Here is a 16,632-nt window from a genome sequence, read left to right on the forward strand (position 1 = left end):
TTTTAAATTAATTTTATTAATGTTTCACTTTGCATTATTTAATGTTTTATTTATTAATTTCAAAATTTTAAAAAACATTATTTGGAAAATTATTGTTCTGCCCCTTGAAGAGAATTTTTGCGTTTCAAGTCGATTTTTGATGTTCTAGGATGTTTTAGAATCGATTTTTCGTAAGGAATTCAATGGGAATATTAGTTTGTGTCATTTATGAAAATTTTTGTGCGAAATGGTTGTGAACTTTATGAGGGGCATTTTCATAATTTTTGTCGAATTCTGTGAATTTTGACGAAATGATTTATTTGATTTCGATTTGTTATTTTATGTGTTTGAATGGATTTTCCTAAGCGTAACGTAGGCTCTATGGATGTTTTAAGATTAGTGGTATTTTGGTAATTTGATCATTTTTTTAGTGATTTTTATCGTGAAGCTTCTTTTTGTCTAAAAAATGATGATTTCTAAGCTTTTGGGGTTATATTTTCCTAACGTGGCGTGATTTTTATAGTTTTGTCAATTCGAGATACTTCATCCGGATTTCTGAAACATATGTAGTAACAAATAAAGCATTGGAATAAACATCCATCATTGGGAACCGTTGCGATTGGGGTGACGAGTTGATTAATCAGGCAAATGCGAAAATGGGGTGTCTACAGATGCCCCTCTTTGGCAGAGGGTTGAAGCAAACTAGATAGCAAATCTATTTTGGTAGATAGTGCGATATCCGAATGTCAAAGCTAGTGACATTTCATTTTGTAGTCTGATTTAGCAATTCGTCAAGACGTTCGGATCCTTGAGGGTAAAACTCTCCCCGGACTAAAAGGTTGTCAGGTCCTTGAACGAGAGCTCTCACTGACAGTGTCAGATCCTTGAATTTTAAAGAATTCTCCCTGACTAAAAAAAACAAGTGTGAGTATGTGTACTGTGTGAAACTGAGTAAAAATTAAGTAAAATTTCGAGAAAACCCTCGGTGATATTTGAGTATAATTCCGAGAAAGTCTTCGGCGGGATCTGAGTAAAATCCAAGATAACCCTTGGCGGTAACTGAGCAAAATCCAAGATAACCCTTGGCGGTAACTGAGCAAAATCCAAGTTAACCCTTGGCGGCAACTAAGCAAAATCCAAGATAAAACTTGGCGGCAACTGAGCAAAATCCAAGTTAACCCTTGGCGGCAACTGAGCAAAATCTGAGTTAACCCTTGGTGGTAACTGAGCAAAATCTGAGATAACCCTTGGCGGCATCTGAGCAAAATCCAAGGTAACCCTTGGCGGAAATTGAGCAAAATCCAAGTTAACCCTTGGCAAAAACTGAGCAAAATCCAAGATAACCCTTAGCGAAACTGAGCAATATCCAAGATAACCCTTAGCGGCAACTGTGCAAAATCCAAGATAACCCTTGGCGGCATCTGAGCAAAATCCAAGATAATCCTTGGCGGCAACTCAGCAAAATCCAAGATAACTCAGCAAAATCCAAGATAACCCTTGGTGCATCTGAGCAAAATCCAAGATAACCCTTGGCGGCATCTGAGCAAAATCCAAGATAACCTTCGGTGGAAACTAAGCAAAATCCAAGATAACCCTTGACGAAAATTGAGTAAAATCCAAGTTAATCCTTGGCGACAATTGAGCAAAATCCAAGATAACCCTTGGCGGCAACTGCACAAAACTGACTGAGGAATGAATAAATTTTGGAAAAGAAAGAATGATTAAAATGAATATGGATGAGATTAAAAATGAATCTGGAGAATAACGATTGAATCAGGGAACGAATGAATAAGTCTGGAAGATAATGAATCTAAAAGAGAATGATCGAATCTTGGAATGAATATATTTGGAAAAGAATTAATGAATCTGGGAACGAAATAATGCCCTATCTCCTACTCTAGGTAAATAAGCTATTCTCTGGGCAAAAATCAAAATATGAGATCAGGAACGTTTTTGTTTGACCCTCAAGGGTTTTTTTTCAAAAGTTTTATGAATTTAAAACCTGAGTTGTTATTTCTTTTGAACCTCAAGGGTTTTTCAAAAAACGGTTATCAAGAGGGCAACCTTAAGTTTGGAATTTTCATTATCTTTTAGGATTAACATTGCTCAAAAACAAAATGCCCCTAGTTTGACAATAAACATCACATTGGAGATAATTGAATACATCATGCAAAAAAATGCCCTTAGTATAAAAGGGAAACTACATATTTAGAGGAAAAAGAAAATACCCCTTTGTATGAAGGTTTGAAATATTTGATTACTACAAGCGCAATAAAGATCCAACTTTTAATTTTAATTAATTTTATAGAAGATTTTGAGTCAGGCTCAAGAAAACAAAATATTTCCTTTTGAGACTCATCATAGAATTCACCCTTCTCTCCCTTAATTCACTTGGGGAAGTAAAAATTTTCAGATCGATCGTAGATAAGATACTTGTGGCTTCTGAGTCTCTGTTTGGTTCAAACTGGGTATTGAAACTTGATTATTCAGACTTCAAATGTCTCGGCTCGATCCTCCTGAGATTTTCTTCTATTTTTCTTTGTTATTCTAACTTTTGCCTAAATTGCCTTTTTAGATTTTCAATTTAGCGAGCTTGCTCTAAAGTTTGCCTAAATCATCTTTTCAGGTTTTCAATCTAGTGAGCTTTCTTTTTTCTTTACTCTGATTGTTGTCAAAGTTGTCCTTTCAGATTTTCAACCTTGCGAGCTTACCTTAATTTTTGCCTAAGTCGCCCTTTTGAGGTTTTCAACCTAGCATGCATTTTTTATCTTTTTTTTTTCTTTATGAAATTGCTGTCTGATCAAGCTTCGTTATCTTCCTTGATTTTTCACACGATACTTAGGAGGACTTTTATAGGTAAGCTTAGGACTGGATATAAGAAGAAATGGATTTTGAAGCTTAAAAACCCGAATGCCTCTTGTGTGGCATTTCTTTTATTTTACTTTGAATTTTCTTTCCCATTTTAAAGATATTTCTTTTTTTCTTTTGAATTTTTTTTTTTGATTTTTTTGTGTGGGGAAATAGATTTTTTTTTATTTTGATGTGGTTGGGCCAGAAGTAACTTCTCAAGTTGCCTACGTACCCCATAATTTTGGGATCAGACCAAAACATAGTTTGAATTTTTCCCTCCACTGGGTTAGGTGATCGGGCTGAGAAATAAAAATGTTTTTTTTAACGTTATTTTTTTAAAAAGGCTACAAAGGGCTGAGAAAGGAGATATTGAACTTTTGAACTGGGTAATAGGAAATTGATTCGGTCAAAGATGGCCTCCTTAAATGTAGTACCGTTTGATCTGGTCAAGGTTGGTTAGTTCTGGTAATTCGATTCCATCATGATCTTGAAGTCTGACAGTTTTTCCCGGTAATATTTTTTTTATGATGAATGGACCTCCCCAATTAGGTTTGAACTTCTCTCTAGGGTCAAAAATAAGTACTCGATTCTCTTTGAAATCTGATGGTTTTTCAAAGTAGTGTTTCCTTGCTAATGGATGAATCTCTCTAATTAAGTTCAGACTTCCTCCTATGGTAGAGGAGGGGTGGTCAATTTTCTTCGAAGTCTGATGGTTAAATCCTTGACTTGTAAGTGGTGAACTTTTACCTTCGTGCAGGTGACTCTTCTCTAATAAGTTTGCAAGTGGTACAAAACTCTAAGTTGTTTTTCTTCAATCAAATTTAATTCTTCATACCGTTGGCGAACCCAATCTATTTCTAACAATTAACTTTCTTTGAAGACCTTGAAATACAGGATTTCCATTTCAACTGGTAAGATTGCTTCCATATCATATACTAGAAAATAGGGGGTGACTCCAGTGGAAGACTGTATTGAAGTACGATATGCCCCTAGTGTGAATGGTAACTTCTCTGACCAATCCCGGTGTTATGGACACATTTTCCTGATGATTATTTTGAGACTCTTATTAGCTGCTTGCTTCAACCGTTCCATTAATTTGAGGATGGTAGGGAGAAAATGTGAAGTCGAATCTCGAACTTTGAACACAAAATGATAACCTCGACTTTGAAGTATGACCTATTATCAGATATCAATTCCACTTCAACCACTCCATAGGTCTGATGAAAGTAGGGGAATGATTTGTGACGTCGGATCTTAAACTTTGAACATAGGGTGATGACCTCGACTTTGAAGTGTGACCCATTATTAGAGACTAATTCCAAAAGTACCTTGTATTGACTTATGACATTTGCTTTGATGAACTTTGCAACTTGAGATGCAGTGAGGACAACATCAATACGTTTTGTAACATTTTCTTTGATCTCATTGGTATTTCCATTCCATTGAGCGAATACGTATTCCGTGTCGGATAACACCCAAGCTTACATCAAACGTATCCTCATAGAATCACATGAACAAATCTTTTGAAATTTTTGAGTAAATTCATTATCCCTCGTGTTCCTTTAGGGATAAGATGATTTCTATTTGAATCTCTTTAAGAATTATTTTATGTTCCGAAGTCAATGACTTTCGCTTCCTTATTAAAGGTTGAGCCCAACTCTTATCTATCCTTGAAGTTAGATTATTAGTTAATCCGTTAATGTGCTCGAGGTATTAAAATATTTTCTTTATCCAATCAAATTCAGATGGGGCGACAAACACATCTATAGACTCGATAAACTAACTCGACTCAATAAGGAAATAATAGACTTGATTTAAAGAAAATATGACATTGACGGATTGATAAAAACAAATGGATTCAGACTAACCTGTATGACTCATGAAAACTCAAGACAAGTACCCACAACGAGCTTGATTACGTACTGCGGACTCGAGATATTGCTTACAACTGGTAGGATTGAGGCACTATGATCTTTAGGGAACAACTAGGCGATGTTGAGAAATTTTGAGGTCATTTCTGACTGTTAACTTGGTACTAACGTTTATTCTAACTGGCCAGATTCACAATCCTAGCTAGACGATGGACGATTGAGCTTAGGTATAATGATAACCCCACCAAAAGTGAATTTCAGTGTTACCCCCTTGATAACATTTTAATAAATCCTGGGATTTTATTAAATTCTATACACCAATCCATTAAACAATTCATCCGTTCAATGATTATTCAGAAGGAAAATAATTTTATTGCACTCTTGAAAATTATTGAAAAATAATGTTTTTATTGAATAATAATTTTCACAAATCTAATTTTTTTTTTGCAATCATTTTCTTTTTAAAAAAACATATTTTGGTAATTTTCAAAGGTCCATGCAAAAAAATAGATTTTTGGTAAAAAACATATTTCAAAAAAATTTCATGCAAAAATAGATCTTTTGTAAATCATTTTTCTTTCATTTTCTTTTCTTTTAAAAAGCATTTTCTTTTGGAAAATATTTTTTCTGAAAAATATATATACTTTTTTTTAGAGAACATTTTTTCTGGAAAACATTATCACTGGAAAATACTTTTTAAATAACACTTTTTCTAGAAAATACTTTCCTTTTGGAAAACATCTTTTTTTAAGATGGGTTGAAACTCGAATTAGAAAAGATTTTGATTTAAATGGCCTGACCCATCATGATTGTTGGATCGAGATGCATTGGTTCATTATAAATTATTGCAAAAAATGGATTCTTTATTGGGTCGGTGCACCCATTTTTATTTTCAAAACAAAATTTTTAATCCTTGTGGACATCCATACATTGTGATCTCATACATACATTCTGATATCATCATTCACATCATTCACATACATTTATCAATCACAAGGTCCCATTCAATAAACAACCCGGGAACACCCACGATAAGTTCGAGTCGTGACCTACAGGGGAGGTTTCTAGACTCTAAGCTTACTACATGCATTGCATTTTTATCTGGCCACCCTTGCCCAAGTACACTATATACTTCTCGAGCGTATTCAATCAGACAGTACGTGGTAACTTGGTTTGATATACCATCTAGGTGATAATCTAAAACTTCAACTCACTTTTCTGAAGCCAAAAGCAGCCAGTTTAATCCCCAGATCAGAAGTGGTGCACGATGCTTGAGCAAAGACACTATTAAGTCACCTATTTTCTAGAATAGACGTAGTCTATCCTCCTAATACCGTAGTACATCGGAGCAAGATCTCGCTTAGGCACTAGTTTTGACTAAGAAGTGCAATTGATGTACTTATATTATCTTTGATATACCTATGGGTACGAGTCAAGAGTTGTAACTTTCATAAATGGTTTGGCATCCTACGAGGGGACCGACCACGTACTAGTACTACGTTGGCAAACGGGACATATGACTGTGTGGCTTACAATAGGTCAAAGGTTCAGGTCGCTCCAGCCTGAGTGTATCGATATACCTTTCAGAGTCACCTGATCAGACGGTACTGATGCCCCAGTTTTATATACCCTCAGGTACTTGACTAGAGATGTAGTTTTCATGAATGACGTCGCATCTCTGAAGAGACCGGGTCATGCACTAATGCCAGATTGGCTATATGGGATGTGCAAGCGTGCAAAACAATAAACGTGCTTATGGTGTGTGCAAAACAGGGTGGGGCGTGCTCGAAGCCTTTTTCAAATAAATCAATTTATAGGTCCAAATCAAACCATACAAGCAAAAGTATTAAAGCATACAGGTAAAGGCATACATTGATCAAGACAGATTAGAGACATTTCCATATGGTTCAATTCAAGATTAAAAGATGCACATTTCCTGCATACATAAATCATGGCAAATCAATCAATGAATATAGCATATGATAATTGATCAGATCCAATCATGGCAATAGGCACAAATTTATATATATATTTTATGGTCCAAGCGAAGATCACTTCGGGTGATCCTAAATTAATCAAGATTCTAAAAGGATATGGAATTGAGGATATAATATTGAATTGTTGAGATGAGGAATGATAATTTTTTTTTTTTTTTTGTAAATTGAACAAATAATTTAACTTGACCAACACAAAGAGAGTTCAAAATTTACTAAGGGTCACTAAGCCAACATGGTCATCTCATCGGTAATCCAATACCATAGCCTTTTTTATAGAAAAGTTTGGATCCAAAAATGAAATTCACTTTTTTTTTTACTTTGATCCAATATTTTGAAAATGAGCGGCTATAAAATCATATTTGAAATCAAAATTCAAAATCAAAATTAATTTTTAAAATTTTCCTTGAATTTTTTTTTTTTAAAAAGCTCGTACAGTTTCATCCGCCATAAGCACGTGGCATTGGATCTCCTTTTTGGGTGCCACGTGGTGAGGTCAATAACCCTTAGTAAAAAACAAAAAACCTTACTAAGCTAGTAAGATTGCCCGTTCTATTTAAAAAAAATATTGTATAACAAATTTTTTCATGTTGTTGCTAGCATTACTCACAACCCATAACTCATATTTTTTTATTTTGTTTTTAATATGCTACCACCATTACACAAAATCAATTTTTTTTAAGTAGCTAGCAACACACACAAAACTCACACATCCAAGACTCACATCTAAAAAAAAAAAAGAACATGCTGCTATCACAAGATGTTGTCAACGTGACAATGCTTAGAAAAGTTTTATATGCATTGCTGCCAGCAATACAAATCTCATAAAAAAAAATTGCTGCCACAAAAAAATTAAAAAAAAAATTTTAAAATATATGTTGCTATCAGCAACACAACTCAAAAAAATTTCTTTATACATGTTGCTGCCAGCAAGAACTTTATAAAACAAATATTTTTTTTTTTTGTTGCCACATCTTTTCCTCAAAATAATAGCAAATATTGCTCCTCTTTCGACCTTTCCAGAAGCTGTTGCTATCAAGAAGTCTGTGTATTTTACTGTTGCAGGGTTGGAAGTGATCTCTTTTGTAGGATCAAACCCCATTCTTGTACGAAAGAATCATGCATTTAGAGTTCCTCAATAATAGTGTGCCTCAGCTTGCATATTGCAGCCTTGGCATCGTCATCATCTGAACATTCCTCCGCCAACTCGAATGCCTGCGCAATAGCCCTAAGAAAATGGACATCTTGAGTGATGTAATGGCGGGAAGTCTCCAATTCTAGTTTTCCAGAAGCCAAACAAACAACAAAGGGAGTATACGCCAACACCGATTCTTTCTTGAATTTGATCCAGAATCGCCTCGCGATGCCTTCTTCGTTTGAAGTCGAGATGACTACCATGGTTGTTGATTTGGAAGACATGCAAGATCGATCGATCGAGTTATACTTAGAGAATCTTGAAAAGAAATGAAATCGGATCAGAGAAGGTTTTATTGGATCAAAGTAGTTGAATCTGAAGATTGGAGAGATGATTCTAAACTTCTTAGCGTTGAAGACGAAATTCATGAAAAGAGAGAATTAGCGAGAGAGATTTTTATAGAGAGGGGAAAATTAGAGAGAGAGAGAGAGAGAGACCTCTCTCTCTGTTGTTTGTTGTTTTTCATTTTTTAAAACATTGGAGAAGGAGATAAAAACAACAAAAGCTGTTTCCTGCTAATGGCACACCACGTGTAAAAAAAAAAATTTGATATTTTTTTCTTGAAATTCTCTCATCATCACGAACAACATTAAAAAAAAAACAATTTTTTTATTTTCTACCACATCACTCACAAATAATTTATTTTCACAACTTGCCGCCTATGCATAATAACGTGCCAAAAAAAAATTCATCTAAAAATATATATTTAAAAAAAAAAAATCTTAACTGTCATCCCAACCACCATCATTCCATCTTCAATTCATATGCCAATTTGAATATTTCATTATTTAGGGTCATTCTAAATGACCCTTGATTGAACCAAAAAGGAAAAAAAAATTATATGCCAAATTCAAAATTGAATCAAAGGGTACCAATAAAGGATAATACAAACCCAAAAATAATCCAAATAATAAAAATGGGTCATTCCCCATGTCATTAACCTTTGATATCCTGCATTATTTATAATCATTATGAATGACCCCAAATTGAACCATAACAAATATGTACCAAACAAAAATATTCAACATCCCAATCAATGATCAACAATAGAGCCAAAAGAATGATAAAAATCAAAATAATAAAAAAAAAAGTAAATAACTAAAAATAAAACAAAATAAAAACTAGGTTCTACTAGCAATGCTTCCCATACTTGGAATTTTTCAAGTCTGATCCTCAATAGTCCCTAGTGGAGTCGTCACTAAAAGCGCCCTCGATCCGCGGGGTGCGCGGATCCGCTTTTGACCTTTGAGGTTTGGGAGTTGCCACCTAATTATTACAGTCTAGGAACCGAATACTGACTCTAAAAAGGTAAATACTACTAATCTACGAAAAAAATGGGTCCGAGGATCACGTTACGGGGTTGGAAGGTATTAGGCACCAACCCCGCCCGACAAACGTCGGTCTCTAATAATTCCCAAATAAACTACATTGCTAAAAGACCTAAGTAATAAAAAATAATAAGAAATAGATACATTTCTGAAGACAACGGTCTTATTCCCTCAGATCTGATAGAGTAACTCATTGTACAGTACTCCTCGCTTCGTTCTGTCTCCGGATCTAATTTCTGATCTCCGAGGCAAGGTATCTCTTGCTTAGATCTGGATTCTTCGAATTTGTTTATGGATTTCTAGGTATTTTTGAAGGGCTTCTATGTATTTTTCGAGGTAAAATTGAGGTATGGGTATTAGGTAAGGAGTTAGGGCTTCAAAATTAGGGTTTATGAGAGGCTAAGGAAATTTTTTGACCTACTTCTCTTAGGATTTATTCTTGGATACGAAATTAAGGTGTGGAGACTCCTATTTATAAACTTTTTTTAGTAGAGTTTAGTGTTTAATTAGGTTTCCTTCAGGATTTTAATTAAGGTTTTGACTTTAGTCTTATGAGATTGACTTAGTCTTATTAGGATTTTAATTAGGGTTTTGCCTTTAGTCTTATAAGATTGACTTGATTAGTTTAGATTAGGATTTTGACTTAAGTCTTATGAGATTGACTTGATTAGTTTAGATTAGGGTTTTGACTTTTAGTCTCATTTGATTGACTTTAAGAGACTTTAGTCTTACTTGATTCACTTTAATTTTTTGACTTTAGTCTTACTTGATTGACTTTAATTTTCTTTGGAGAACCCCCATTTATTATGTTTTTAATTCTTTGGGCCCCCCAGATGGAGGGGTCCTTTAATAATATCTAGGCAACCATCAACAATTTTGCTAAAGAGCCTAATTGATCGATTTTTTTAGTTCAAAATTTTTAATTAATTTTATTAATGTTTCACTTTACATTATTTAATATTTTATTTATTAATTTCAGAATTAAAAAAAAATTTAATTGAAAAATTATCGTTTTGCCCCCTAAAGAGAACTTTTACATTTCAAGTCGATTTTTGATGTTCCAGGATGTTTTAGAATCAATTTTTTATAAGGAATTCAATGAGAATATTGGTTTGTGTTATTTATGAAATTTTTTATGCGAAATGGTCATGAACTTTATGAGGGGCATTTTCATAATTTTGTCGAATTCTGTGAAAATTGGCGAAATGATTTATTTGGTTTCGATTTGTTGTTTTATGTGTTTGAATGGATTTTTCTAAGTGTAACGTAGGCTCTAGGGATGTTTTAAGGTTAGGGGTATTTTGGTAATTTGATCATTTTTTAGTGATTTTTATCGTGAAGCTTCTTTTTGTCTGAAAAATAATGATTTCTAAGCTTTTGGGGTTATATTTTCCTAGCGTGGCGTGATTTCTATAGTTTTGTCCGTTCGAGATACCTCATCTGAATTTCTGAAACATATGTAGTAACAAATAAATCATTGGGAACCATTGCGATCGGATTGACGAGTTGATTAATCAGGCAAATGCGAAAATGGGGTGTCTACACTAAGAGGCAATAACATGCTCTTAGGCTAAGTTTCAAAAGTGGTTTGCAACTGAATTGTGTACTTGATATACTCTAGGTGGATCCATATCTTCATTGGATATTTTTTTTTATCTTGATTTCATTCAATTATAATATTTTAATTTATGTTTTACTTTCCAGACAACAAATAAATTGGTTTTAATCTTGATCATTTCTTTCACAATTTGAGTTAGAATTCTGCCCTTATCCTTGTAGTTCGACTCTTACTTGCCTTTGGAGTAAGGTAAATTTTATTTGTTTGACAATAGAGGTCACTCGGGACCCTAAGCCGTTCTGGGCTGAACTTAAACTTTTGGTCATAATTTGGGCAGAATAATTTCTTTATTGATAATATTTTTTGAGACTATATGTATTCGATGGTCTGGGTAAATTCTGACTAAACATTTTTGTAAGATAATAGGCCCTGTTAGTTCCGACTTTGGATACCAGATAAATCCCTTCCCAATTTGGACCTAATTTCTTGCTACTCTACTTTTAGCATTTTGGTAAACCCTTATTAATATTATACCTTTTCCCTAAAATTGTCACTCATGGACCTTCTTGTTGTAATACAATTGTAATAGTCTATGATAAGCTTTTGACGTTTCATCTACCAATTGATTGATGCACGACATTGGGAAGCTATCAGTTGGGCAAGCTATTGCACCTTCTTAATGAATCCTGCCTTGATCAACTTATTGAAATCTTCATTCACAGCATCCTCAGATGAGGGGACAAACAACTTGGTTTCTGTTTTATTGATTTCATACTCGATGAGACATTTAGGTGATGGCCGATTACCTCAAGGATGATTCATGGCATATCTTCGAGCAACCAGGGGAAGATGTCCTGATTCCTTTTTTAATCAATCTATAAGGTTCTCATTTTCCTCTAGATCAAGTTTTGATCTAACCCTTATTCTCATTCCTTTCCCAATCTTTACCATTTGGATATCATCCAAACTGGGAGGATACTTTCCTCAATCGTTCTCCATTGTAATTGTTATTGGGAAGCTTTTGAATAGACAAGGTTCTCTTGATCCATTGTACAAACCTGGTTCACCACATGATCTCTTTTGATGTCTTACATCGTCGGGAACCTCAATGCCTAGTAAAAGGTTGAGAGGACTACCTCATTTCATAAGTCCACCACCTTCCTAGGATTGCGTTATAAGGGGATGTTGCTTCTAGTACCGTAAACCTAGTCATTAGTGTAATAGATCCTACATGAATAGGTAAGACAATCTCCCCCCAGGGTTGGTTAGAGGTTCCATTAAACCCTACTAACAATGATCTTGTTGTCGTGAGCACCTTTCTATCTAGCCCCATTTTCTCGAATGCATAGGTAAGACAATCTCCCCCTTAGTGTCGATTAGAATCCTTTTACGGGTGAAAGTTCTTACTTGGATCATCACAATCAAAGCATCATAGTACGGCTGGACTACTCCTTCCAAGTCCCTTTTAAAAAATGCCATTTTGTGTCCTCCCTAGACGGAGGTCAATTTAGTGGGCCCACTCCAAATAATATACAATGTGCCATGTGCTTAACTCAGTGCACTCTTACTCTTCCATCTCCCCGACTTTTACCAACCTTTTTTCATCTATTATTACCACAACATGGATCACCAAAACTCTTCTATCCTACTCCATTTGCTGTTTTTCTTTCATGTACTATCTTTCTGGTATCTAGTTTGGTTTGGGCCTGCCCACAAAGTTGTCGAGGTGACTCTGCTTTACTAGTTTTAGAAAACTCCTAAACGCCTGCCATCTATTGGTCAGGTGGGCTTGGACTCTATGGTATGCACAATAATCTTCATCTGGCTTTACCTATGTCTGGGGTAAAGGTTGGGGCCATTCAAAGAATGACTCAGTATGGATTAAAGGAATGATCTCACTCGAGGGAATGGAGAAGTACATTCTCTCTTTCCTTTGCCTTTTGTCTTGTTGAGTAGGCACCCTCATTTTCTTTTACAATTGTTGTTGTTGTTTTTCTATCTTTGTAATCTTGTGTATAGTTTTGTTCTTTTGTGTTGAGACACGAGGATCATCTTCTAATTTGATGTATTTTTCTGTCCGCTCGGCCAACACTTCTTGGGTCTTAGGTCTTCTTTTCATCATTAACTTGTACAGCCCTAAATCAGGCAGTAGGGCATTCTGAAATGCAACCATGACTATTTTCTCGTCATAAATCTCTATCGGCATTGCTTCCTCCTGGAATCTTCTTATGAAATCCCTAAGAAACTCTCTCTGGTTCATCCTTATGTTGAGTAAAGTATCGACAACACCATCCTATTTTTTATTGGTAATATATTGCGTAACGAAGGTCTTGCAAAGTCCTCAAAGGAAGTAACAGTCCTTCTAAGCAGCATGTGGAACCAAGTCAGAGCGTTACCCTGCAAGCTGGATGGGAAAAGTCTACACATCAAGGCGTCATTCCCTTCCCACCTAGTTAATATCTATCGATAGTAGTGTAAGTGTTTGACTAGGTCCTTTGTAGCAATAAAGGGGGGTGAATCATGGTGCTATCAATTTTTTTGGCATATCTTCCACCAAGAATTCAGCCTTGAAAGGCGATCTTTGGATTCTTCTAACTGCCCGTGCTGCTGCTTGCTTCGCCTCAACACTTTTCACCATTTCCTTATCTTTCTTAATCATATCTTTAATCTCTTCCTTGGTCAAGCCAACTTACACACCAATTTGAGTTGTTGTTGTGGTAGCAATCCCAATTTCCTCTCTCTTTTTCAATAGATCTAGAGCCACTACTTTACTTAGAAACACGATCATCCTCATCTTCCACCTGTTGCAGCGGTGGATCTTGTGTTATCTTTTTGTTGTGCTTCCAAACGTTGGTTCAAGGTCTGATTCTCAGTGGCTAGAGCATCTATCCTATGTTGCATATCTTCCTGCCACTTCTTTATCTTTGTGATATGAGCCATCAACAAAGTTTCAGTGGCATAAGCAACGGGTGGGGGTAACGTCTAATTGGTCTATCGGAAACATGTGGATCTCACACTTGTTTCTCAGAAAAGTGAAAATAAAATTTAGTTTTTTTTTTTTTTTCCAATGGACGACACCAAAGATGTATAGGTAATTTTGAGTTTACCTTTAACAACTCTGATGATGGGACCTCGCACCTCCCAGTCATTCGGTAGCACCGGTGTGGTACCTGCCAAGAATCTTTTGACGCTCAAGTTAGATCAGAATGAAGATAAACCCTCCGTAAGTAAATCACTAATCTCACAAAAAAAAAAAAAAAAAATCCCCTTCCTCCATCGATTTCTCTCCTTTATATAGGATTTCTTTTTGATCCTTTGATTTTAGGGATTTTCTCCTCGATCTCTTTAATCCAGGGATTAGATAATGGAAACTTTACACCAAGAAAGTAATTAAACCTATTTAGAAGGAATGTAATTGACTTTATCAATCGCTCCTAGATTCTTGGGATCTATCCCTTATTGTAGTGAAGTAAAAGATAGACTTGGATCTGCACACTTAACCTGCCTTTGGGCAGAGCTAATTTTTGGATTTACTCGATCATTGTTGAGTTACAAATCCTATTTAGGTACCTCTCATTCTGAAGAGACTCTCCTCTAATCTGCCCCGGCTCTCGTTCAAATCCGGACACGTGTAGGATTTAAGTCATTTACTACTTTTGCCCACTACAATAGTAAAATCATCACCTTAACAAACTTTTATTTATTATTTTTCTGAACCGAGGAAACCCAGGGTGGGACATCTCACCCACTCTTAATGGTTATATCAGTTATCACCTTAACAAACGAAACGATACGTTTCTGTGGTCTGTGGATGATTTTGTGACTCGGTAAAGTCCAACTCGTCTCGCTTGGGAAGAGAAGACGAACGAGTTTTCTACTGTGAAGTATGAATCAGTCATCACCTCATTTGTTTGTCCGAAAAATTGAGACGATTCGTCCGAGTTAAGTTGAATTGACAGTAACGAACCGTACTGGGTGGGCAGTAATCCGATCCCAAAAACCGGTTGTTTAATGTTTAAGCCATGGCTCTGTGACACATAAACAGAGAGAAAACTGGTGAGAATTGCAGCTTCTCTCACAATTTCTTTTGTTGTCCTCATCTTTCAAGAAACCGAGCTTCTGATCTGAAGATCTTATTCAAACGATCTGATACGAGATTTGAAATAAGATCTAATGTTCTCTTTTATCATAATTTCAGATTTCTTATAGAGAATTTTGGTTGATTTCTCACCTCATTCCGTGGAATCAAGACCCCATTGATCGATTTCTAGGGCATCTTTTTTCCACTAATTTTCCCATTTTTTTTTTCTTCCTACAATGGCTTCGTGGCTAAAAGTTGCAGAAGGTACGCATGTTAAATTCTTTTTCGCTGTTTTCAATTGTTTGATTGATCTTTTTAGTGTTTATAATTGGGTTTTTCTGATGCGCTTAGATTCTTAACTTAGGCCTTTATTGGATTATTGTGAATGGTTTTGATGATTTGGATTGAAAACTTGTGGAAACCTCTTCCCATTCTTTCGAAATTTGAACTTTTACTGAATAGATGTGTGGGCATTGAGATGTGACAAGTACATGTTTTATAGGGATGATTAAGATATTCCTGAACAAGGATACACTGATTTTTGGAAATTTGTATCTTTTGGACAAAGCATTTGCTTGGTGATGATGGAATAAAATGCCCCTTTACGACATGATTTATAATTGATAATTACATCCTGAAATAGAGTAGAGTGAGAGAAGAAAAGAGTTTGATCTAATCTATGGCAGATCTTATATAATCTAAATTCTTTTAATCTCTTTTTCATAGTTAGTTTCAAGGCTGATTAAACCTCACCTTCTCATTTTAATTACCTAAGATACAATGTACATAGGTACATGTCACATCTCCTTCTATAAGAAAAGAAAAGAAAAATTATATTGTCTTTATTCCACCTTACCACTGGGGAAGCATCAATTCTAGTTTAGATAACTAGTTTTCACATTGATTAGTCTCATGCCAAATGCTCAAACTCAATAAGATCTCAAAGGTGCTTTTGAGAGCATTTATCATTTTATTTCTATTGATTAAGAGTTTGATAACTGAAGGCAAGAGAAGAATTTAAAAGTGCTCTAAGAGCTCGAGATGAACCTCCAAAACACAGAAGGAAAACAAAGAACAAAACAAAAATAAATTACACCTTGTGACACCCTAGTATCAACTATTTTCATATAAAATGTGTTAAATTAGGTTTAGGTTAAAAAGTGTTGAGGTGAGAAGAAAAAAAGAAAGAAAAATGAAGAGAAGAAATGGTTTTTGGCCACATTAGTCCATCCCCCCTCCCCTTCTCTCGAACAAGAAGAAGGAGAATTACTCTTGGGCCCTCTAGGAAACTAAAACCAAAATGATTTCTCTACCCCTAATAAACTTAATGGCTGAAGTTATAAAAATAAGAATACTATTTATAGTCCCTTTCACATTGGAGCACATATATCACATATGCATAGCTTGGAGTGAAATTTCTCCAACTGATTATGATTAAGGGCTTTGATGAACATATCTACTAGTTGACAACTAATTTTAACAAATGGGGTAGAAATGACTTTTTTTTTTTTGTTGATAAGTAAAAGGTTTATTGATGGGAGGACAAGGTGCCCTCTAAAGAATCAAACAACAAAAGAACAAGCTAACCTCTTCCCTTACAATTGTAACCCACCTAAAGAGAAAGTTCTCAAAAAAGATGCCTTTGAAGTTTTTGAACTGTTTGCACCATAAAAATAAAATGCTCACTATGGTGATGATTACATCATTGAGCGAGTTCTCTTTGCCATTAAAAATTCACCCGTCCTTTTCTTTCCATAAGCCCCAACAAACAGCAAG

The 16,632-nt window shown here is 35.2% G+C and overlaps 1 protein-coding gene across 3 annotated transcripts in view; it reads left to right on the forward strand.

The window, feature by feature from the left end:
• Positions 1 to 14,518: 14,518 nt before the first annotated feature.
• The window catches only part of LOC147393165 (golgin Putative 1), a 51,417-nt gene continuing 49,303 nt past the window's right edge, over positions 14,519 to 16,632 (forward strand). The window contains exons 1-2 of one of the 3 annotated variants that reach the window (XM_086455255.1): positions 14,519 to 14,831; positions 14,974 to 15,120. In XM_086455255.1, the coding sequence (XP_086311381.1) occupies positions 15,093 to 15,120 (28 nt within the window). In that variant the 5' untranslated portion in view covers positions 14,519 to 14,831; positions 14,974 to 15,092. Of the gene's footprint in view, positions 15,121 to 16,632 lie in introns of all 3 variants that reach the window. The other 2 variants (XR_015181971.1, XM_086455256.1) reach the window with 2 other exon arrangements.

This window comes from Akebia trifoliata, chromosome 10 (assembly GCF_017979445.1).
Source record: "Akebia trifoliata isolate Shusen 1 chromosome 10, ASM1797944v1, whole genome shotgun sequence".
NCBI lineage: Eukaryota > Viridiplantae > Streptophyta > Magnoliopsida > Ranunculales > Lardizabalaceae > Akebia > Akebia trifoliata.